The sequence below is a fragment of the Festucalex cinctus genome, chromosome 10, assembly GCF_051991245.1.
Source record: "Festucalex cinctus isolate MCC-2025b chromosome 10, RoL_Fcin_1.0, whole genome shotgun sequence".
NCBI lineage: Eukaryota > Metazoa > Chordata > Actinopteri > Syngnathiformes > Syngnathidae > Festucalex > Festucalex cinctus.
This window is the reverse complement of record NC_135420.1, coordinates 28,465,108-28,473,532: the sequence shown is the minus strand read 5'-3', so window position 1 is coordinate 28,473,532 and position 8,425 is coordinate 28,465,108. Positions and strand designations below refer to the sequence as shown.

At 44.9% G+C, this 8,425-nt stretch overlaps 1 protein-coding gene across 1 annotated transcript; it reads right to left on the bottom strand.

Moving 5' to 3' along the window:
• Window positions 1–3,363: 3,363 nt before the first annotated feature.
• fetub (fetuin B) lies at window positions 3,364–8,421 on the bottom strand. The gene is made up of 7 exons (XM_077534066.1): window positions 7,891–8,421; window positions 6,840–6,953; window positions 6,644–6,731; window positions 6,361–6,527; window positions 6,153–6,263; window positions 4,758–4,847; window positions 3,364–4,203 (listed from the first exon to the last, which is right to left on the bottom strand). The coding sequence occupies exons 1-7, from the start codon at window positions 8,113–8,115 to the stop codon at window positions 3,484–3,486; spliced, it is 1,515 nt and encodes a 504-aa protein (XP_077390192.1). The 5' UTR covers window positions 8,116–8,421; the 3' UTR covers window positions 3,364–3,483.
• Between the last annotated feature and the right edge of the window lie 4 nt (window positions 8,422–8,425).

Sequence of the window (8,425 nt, the reverse complement as noted above, 5' to 3'; positions counted from 1 at the left end):
GGCGGCTGTCGGACTCTTCCCCCCGCCCACCGCGCACCGCGCCCCGCCCACCGCGCACCGCGCCCCGCCCACCGCGCAGGCATGGAGCGATTGGGAGGCGTGCATGCATGCGGCCCATTCCAGCGGTTTCCATTCGACCAAAGCCGCCACCGGGGCCGTCTGGAGGAGGGGCCCCTCTCGCGATACCTGCCCCCTTGATTCTTCCTTGCACGCGAGGACGGAAGTGCTCGGGAAAGAAACCGGAATTTTCTCTCCAGCGCTTGGAAAGGAGTGGCTTCTCTCGAGCAAACTTTTGTTTCATTGCCAAAGGTTATCTGCGCGTATGACGTGTTTATTACCCGAGGATTGTTTTTTTACAAACGCAGTTTGCGCAATCAGCAGTTGTTTCATTCATCACGTGACCACAATCTAACGTTCTCTGATTGGAGTTGCACGATTCCATGAATTTCCAAAGTGGGAAGTCCAATTATAGGAAATAATGAACAAGGTGTGGCGCTGCACTTTAGCAACCTCAGAAAACTGTGTAGCCCCCGTTAACTCATTCACTCCCAGGACATCTTCGCTCTTTTTACTGGATTTTGAATACTGTGAATATTGTGTCCTATTGCTATAAAAACATGGAATTTACCAAAAGAGAGATTAGAGCCTCTTCTTTCATCAGGAAAAAAAAAGTATCTGTTTCCATTCTGCATCAGTTAGCACTAGAATATGACTAAGTTTCATCATTATTCACAAATCTGTTTAAAATAGTGGGGGGAAAAAAAAAAGAGCTTTTTGATCTCTTATACTCTGATGCCATCTGCTGGCAGTTTTTGTAATAACTACCATTGCTTCAAGCATTCTCTTCAGTTCAGAGGCTGCATCAAAGCCAAAACGTATAAATACATCTTTGGGAGCATGGTGATATTTAAAATAGAACGTATTTATACGTTTTTGGGAGTGAATGAGTTAAGCTCCTCCTCTTTTTTTTTTTTTTTTTTTAATATCCTAAAGTATATTTATACAATATTTCCACAGCCCCCTCTATGTTGCATTGATATGATGCCTTTCGATTGGTTGGTGGATGTTTGTCAAAAGTTTGACAAACAGATGTTTGCTAAAGACGTCTAAAATATTTCGGTCACATTTTCCTTGGCAAAATAAACCTATCCAGATGTTTCAAAGTGGCAGAGCTTATTTAGTGGAAAAGTAGGAAGCGGAAAACGAACGATGGCGTCTGCACGCCCGTTTGAAATCGTTTCATAAATGCTTGCATAAGGCACATCTGCATCTGTGTCACCCTGGGAGCAAAAGATGCACTTGCAACTCCCCCTCAAGGTGGTCGGCCCCGGCCGGCAAGCGCAAGTGGAGCAGCAATAATTGGTTTTTCAACACCAAAGCTTTGCAAATTGTTTAAGCGCGGCAGTTAATGCCCCGCCGAAGGCTTCACCTGCTGAAAGCTGCTTATAGTCGCCTTGGCGGGATCTTCGCGCTTCTTTAGTTGCTGTTGGGAATGAACAAACTTCTGTACTTGAGTATTTTTATGATATGTTGACTTGTGGAGTCAACTAAATATCAGGGGCGGGGCTACGTGGTGGCCAGGGGGGCGTGGCCATGACATGACCGCTCACTGTGGTCACATCTCGGGGGGAAGATTTTGCTACTTATGACTGCTGCCAATCTCACACGAATGCGGTCTTGTCATGCTGCATTCGAGGATGGTCGGGAGTCAAACCAGGAAGTGTGTACGGGAACTCACAAATTCCACTTGTGAAGTCGGGGGGGGGGGAAAAAAGAAGGACCCCGACTTCACCGGCGGACTACAATGCGACGTCACTCTGAATGTCAAAACGCAATTTACTCGAGTATAAAACTAGATCGCTTCCTTCGTTCATAAATATCCGACATAACTTAACGCAGCACCACATTCGTGACGGTATGCCGCAATCTCCCTGCATGAAATTATACTACTTAAACTGTATGAAATGCTTATGAAACTAGACTAAGTGCAATTTCTGGAGAAATTGCGCGGGAATGCTGAAAGCAAATTGAGAGATAAATTATGAAATGATGACATCCTGGTTACCGGACTTTACCAAATGTGCCCCCGAGCAGTATCAGACACCTGGTAATGATGATAAGTAATTGATATGGAAGTGGGCGTGGAAAGTGATACTTGGAAAAAGTTTCATTTCTCTCCCATTGAACGTGAATGGGCGAAAGTGGATATTAAATGTTAAATTGTGCAAATATTGTCAATCATGTGGAATCAGACAAAAAATATACCCCGGGAGGCATGAATTTTTGAAGCTAGTTGAAATTTGAGCAATGTAAATTTGGAAGTATTCTGGTATTATTATACTTATTGTGGGAATGCTTCAGCAATTACCTGATTCAAAACAAAAAAAAATAGGTAAACAATCCTTACTTAGCACATTTTCAACCTTCAAATGAAATACACAATTGTGGGGGCAACATGTCTTCTCAAATTCTAACTTATGGCACACTTTTAATAACTATCTGATGTGTAAAGCACAAAGCCTGTTTGTTTCTGTCTGCTGTTGAAATGCAAAGTTAGGCTGACATCTTGTGGACAGATTTTGAAGTACAGAGGAAATGATGAGGATTAGTTCTCTCGCTCTGCGATTGGTTGGCAACCAGTCCAGGGTGTCCCCCGCCTACTGCCCAGAGCCAGCTGAGATAGGCACCAGCAGCCCCCGTGACCCTTGTGAGGAATAAGCGGTCAAGAAAATGGATGGATGGATGGATAGTTCTCTCGCTCTCTCTCTCTCTACACACACACACACACACACACACATATATATATATATATATATATATATATATATATATATATATATATATATATATATATATATATATATATATATATATATATATATATACACATTTTCTTGACTGCTTATTCCTCACAAGGGTCGTGGGGGGTGCTGGAGCCTATCTCAGGGGCTTTTTGCAGCAATTACCACTAGAAGTTTCATCAGTTCTATTTAAAATTGTGAGTAATTGAGCTTTTTTATTTTTTTTCAACATGGCCCTGGTCGATCTCGTTTGCTCTGCTGCCACCTGCTGGCCTGCTTGCGTAATAACTACCATTTCGGCAACCGTTCTTTGCTGTTGAGAGGCTGCATCGAAGCCTTCTGTATGCTCTAGCATAAAAAACAAACAAATGTAAAAAAAACAACGCATAAATACGTCATTGGGGACAAAAAACGTATTTACACGTTATTGGGCGCAAATGAGTTAAAATCGATTCTAAATTGTACTAAATGAGAATCGTGATTCTTATGAGAAACAATTGTTTTTTTTTGGCACAGCCCTTACTGAATAAATAATTTTAAAATAGAATAAGCAATACATGTGTAGTATTTCGGACACCATTTATTTCTATTGTGCAAGAAAGAGGAGATGAAGCATCCATGTTTTGATTTGAAACAACCGAGGAGGTTTTCCCGCTATTGTTTTACGTGCGTGTGTTTCACCTCAGGCGGCTGTCTTGAACATGGGATCTTCCTGAAAGATTCGCTCCACCAGCGTGGCGGCGAGCTTCGGCGCCGCGCACCGCGACGACACCGCGGCGGGGAAGGGCCGGATGCTCGGTTGCATCTCGCCGGGGATCTGCGGATCGGCGACGAGCGGAAGCACGACTCCTCCCTCGCCCGCGCCCACGTCGGGGAAGGGAGGCGGGCTCGCCAGCCCGTCCATGGCCGGCAGCACCGCCACGCCGCCCGCCGGCTGGTCGTGCTCGCCGCTCTCGTGGTGGTGCGCGTGATGGTGATGGTGGTGCTCGTGCGCGTGCAGGTGCGCGTGCCCGTGCTCGTGATCCAGGGCCAGCTCGTGGTCGTGCTCGTGCGTGCGCGCCGCCGCGCCCCCCTCGTGCCCGTAGTCGTGGTGGTGGCCCGGCGCGTCGCCGCTGTGGTCGTGCGCCCGGGCGTGGTGCGCGTGCACGTGGTCGTGGTCGTGGGCGTGGTCGTGGGAGTGGTCGTGGGCGTGCCGGTGGGCGCTTCCCGCCGGGTGGTCGTGCGTGTGGTGGTGCCCGGCGCCGCCCTCGGCGTGCTTCTCGTGCTCGGCGTGGCTCTTGGTGTGGTCGTGGGCGTGGTCGTGAGCGTGCGGCGGGTCGGCGGCGTCGTGTGCGTGCGTGTCGTTGTGACCGTGGTCGGTCTCGTCGCCCAAAAGGTGCAATTTCTTCTCTCGTTCGGCGGCCTGGTGGAGAGAAAAAAAAAAAAGCTGTTGCTCGATGACGTCACTTTCGTGTGACACACTTTGCGGCGTCCTTTTTCCGGCAAATATCAAAATAAATCGACTTAAAATTATATTTAAAATCATCCCCAAAGGCTCAAGTATTAAATTAGACTAAAACAAAGACATTTTTGCTAGTTTTGTAAACATAAAATGTGGTTTCAGTTATAGTTTTCGTTTTTATTTTGCACACAAACATCTCTAGCTGTTATATTTTTGATCTTGTAGTGTAATATGACACTAGTGTGACAATATTGCATAGATATTCAAGGAATAACATTCGCTATTCATTCTCCAGGCCTGTAAACTGTTTCATAGGCAAAGAGAATGCGCACCCTATTTTATTTTTTTTTTAAGATCGTCATAGAAACAAACCATACTTTGAAACAAACAAACAAAAAAATCTTGTCACCTTGACACTCTACTACCGTACTAGTGGAGCCAAATTTACGACGCAAGCTAAAATATACTTTATGTCAAAGTATATTTGAGCTCAAATAAAACTGTTGTGCCCTTACCTCAGGCTCAAAGATCTCACACGTGACCGTGAAGTCACTATGGCCAGTGGGAGTGTCGTCGTAATGGGAGGCCTCACAGAAACCTTTGTGCTAAAAAGAAAAACAAAAACAGAAAATACATGAGAAAAGTATCATTTTCGGGACTGATTATCCTCGATAGCGGGCTGCGCGCAGCCTTTCCCAGCCGACTTTGGACGACGGGCAGGGGAACACCCGACCGGTCGCCAACCAATTAGGCCCGAATCGGTGGTGACTCAAATTGAAAACGGCAAATGAGAATTTTCCCCATTCGAGTCAGAACGTGCTACATACGCGGTAAATTTGAGCGGCTAACGCGAGGAAGTTAGTTATGGGAATATTTGGCAAGCTAACGCCTCGCCGTTAGCTAGCTACGGCTAACGCCATCCTAGCTACTGCCTCATTGTTGTCCGGCTATGGATATGGCTTCACTGCTAGCTATAGCTAACACTATCCTAGCAACGGGAATATTTGTTAGCGAATATCCCGCGTGACTTTTTCCTTCTACTAAATTTGAGCGGCTAACGCGAGGAAGTTTAGTTATGGGAATATTTGGCAAGCTAACGCCTCGCCGTTCGCGAGCTACGGCTAACGCCATCCTAGCTACTGCCTCATTGTTGTCCGGCTATGGATAAGGCTTCACTGCTAGCTATAGCTAACACCATCCTAGCAACGGGAATATTTGTTAGCGAATGTCCCGCGTGACTTTTTCCTTCTACTAAATTTGAGCGGCTAACGCGAGGAAGTTTAGGTATGGGAATATTTGGCAAGCTAACGCCTCGCCGTTAGCTAGCTACGGCTAACGCCATCCTAGCTACTGCCTCATTGTTGTCTGGCTTCACTGCTAGCTATAGCTAACACCATCCTAGCACTCGCTAATGTGGCTCCAACTTAATTGTGAGTCCCAATTAAGTCACACAAACAAGGGCAAGACACTATAAAATAATAGAAATAAAATCGATTTTGGGATATTTAAAATCGATTCTGACTCGTACTAAATGAGAAGCGATTTTTTGGGATTCCCCTACTAAAAAAAAAAAGCTTCAAATGCTTGTGTTGTGTTGACCAATTTGCCACGTAAAAGTTCAACGTGCTGATGTAAGCTACACTTCAAATTTTGATTTAAATGTGACAATTAAATCTGACTTTATCAACATATGATCAAGATAAAGCGTAATATTAAGTGCATTTAGCATTTTGATCAAATTGGATCTTTCATTGGTTGGACTGTGACGGCTTTTCGGCAAAAAAAAAAAAAAAAAAAGCACATCGAGTAACCCGTTCGAGTTGATTCGGTGGCCCACGCGAGAACACTATCAAGAATTGAAAAATTTTAATCAATTTAGTTGCAATAAATAAGAGTTTGTCTCAGCTCACAGAAAACTCGCACTCCATGAGTGGACAATTGTCCGCCGCCGTTTCTTTGTTGTTGGCGCAGGTTGTCTCCTGGATGGTGTACTCGGCGTGGTAATACATTCCTATGGCCATCTGGACAAAAAAAAAAAAAAGAAAAAAAAAGAAACAGGCATAACAAAATGAGGGAATTGTTTCGGGAGTGGTCCTAGCGATTATCGCTCGATCATACCCCCGCTGTCGCTCGGGTGATATTCAGCACAGCAAATCGATTGGCCAGTCCGCTCTCGTTGTTGAACTTCTTGAGAGATTCCGAGACGGTCTTCTGAATCTCGGTGTCCTCAAAATCGATATGAGACGAACAGTCCGGGCACAACATGAGCACCTCTTTTGCAGGCACTAAATCGAGAGAGAACAAAAAACAAAAACAATATACAGGACAGGTCTGCTTCCAGAAAGATATGAAAGAGTACTGGGGTGTGAAGATTAATGCAATTAATGACTAGCATTTTTACCTGGTCTGACAACACAGTTGTACTTGTAGAGACGCACCACCTTGTGCGGCCTGTTCATGTAGATCGCTGCTTTGCACTGTCCATATACCTGGAAATTTTTTAAAAAAAATCAGAGAAATACGGTGGATTTATGTTCAATATCATTTTTCTCAGGACGATACCAGGACAAGAATTTACTTTGCGTTGCGCTACTCACGGGTGTGTCTGAGGTGGGGCGAGCCTCGCAGTCCTTCCAGTCCTTTTTGCTCAGCACGCTGCAGTTGGTCTCCACAACATCCAAGGTCAGATAGAAGACGACACCCGTTTCTCCCTGCAACGGAAATCAGACGCAATCACGATGCAATCGACTGGTTTGATGAGCAACACGTTGAGTGGGAAATTGTATCGAATTCATATCTTATTTAAGGCTTTTTCCCCCCCAAAATAAGTCAATTCCGGTTACGGGCATTACCTCAACAACAACTTGGAATTTTACATATTATTGTTGGAATGCCGAAGCTTTTTTTTTTTTTTTTTTTTTTAAGCCATATAATACTTCCAATTTACACTGTTCAAATTTTAACTTGCTTCAAAAATTGACGCCTCCCGGGGTTCCACATTACTTAGCGTATTCGCACAATTTAACGTTAAAAATCAACTTTTCCCCCCATTCATTTTCAATGGGATAGACATTGAACTATTTCTAAGTGTCACTTTTCACACCCACTTCTATACATATAACTTATTGTTACCAGGTGTTTGATACTGCAATTTCAATTTACTTCATAAGCATTCCACATGCATTCAAATCTTAGCATTCGGCTTTCAGCATTCCCACGCAATTTCTACAGAAATTGCACTTAGTCAAGTTTCTTCTAGTATTGCAATTAGGGGTGTCAACATTTTTCTTAACGAAATTAATGCGCGGCCCTTACTTGGAAAGCATGTACTGTCGTCATTTCTTTTGCAACGCACCAGACACGTCCAGGTACAAATTTTGCAGTAATAATAACGCATCTATTTGTGGAGACGAGGTTTAATTTGACAATTTTCGAAATGTGCAGAACTTCACAAGTTACTTCAAGTTAAAAGATTAGAAAGCTCTTAATATGAAAAGAAAAATTCACATTGTATTGTACGTTTAGAACAGATATCAATTTTTCGATTACTGTGCGTTAACTATTGAAGTCGTGCGTTTAATTACGATGAAAACATTTGAATCGCCTGACAGCAAAATCCGAAAGGAGCAAATCTGAATTGAGCCTCACGTGCTTTTCGGAATGTGCGTTGGATAAGCGATGCAGGCTGAAGACGAAGCCCTCGCGCCGGTCCTGGTTAATCTTGCTCAGAGCCTCCATGGCGGCGCCCGTCGCCGCGGCGGCGTCGCAAGACTCCATCGCCATGGCGTCCTGCTCCACCGGCGCCCCCTGGATGCGCACGCGGGCCAAAGCCAGCAGCAGCAGCAGCAGCGAGAACGGTAAGCGGGTCTTCATGGCGCAGGCCTCCGATGTCGCGACACCCGGGTCAGAGACATGCCGGCACTTTATATATTCTGCACCTCCTCCTTGTCACAAGTAAATATAACCGTTGACCCTTAACCCCACCCCGTCTCTAAACACACAGTCCTCTCAGGGTTGATTTGCTGATTGACGTGCCAGCCTGTTGATCAAATAACTTGCATAAGAGATGTGTCATCTGCGGGATGACAAGCAACAAAATGGACTTGATCTACTCAGTGAAGATTGGACCTCCGACGTGATCATCGTCTGTGAAATGAAAATACTCGGGGAGGGGAACGCAGCT

What these genes read in the sequence shown, in the direction of transcription:
- fetub (XM_077534066.1), bottom strand. Translation starts at nt 8,115, where the DNA reads ATGAAGACCCGCTTACCGTTCTCGCTGCTGCTGCTGCTGCTGGCTTTG. An exon ending in CAACTGTGTTGTCAGACCAG is followed by an intron (nt 6,528 to 6,643) that starts GTAAAAATGCTA and finishes CTCTCGATTTAG; the next exon opens with TGCCTGCAAAAGAGGTGCTC. An exon ending in TCACCCGAGCGACAGCGGGG is followed by an intron (nt 6,264 to 6,360) that starts GTATGATCGAGC and finishes TTTTTTGTCCAG; the next exon opens with ATGGCCATAGGAATGTATTA.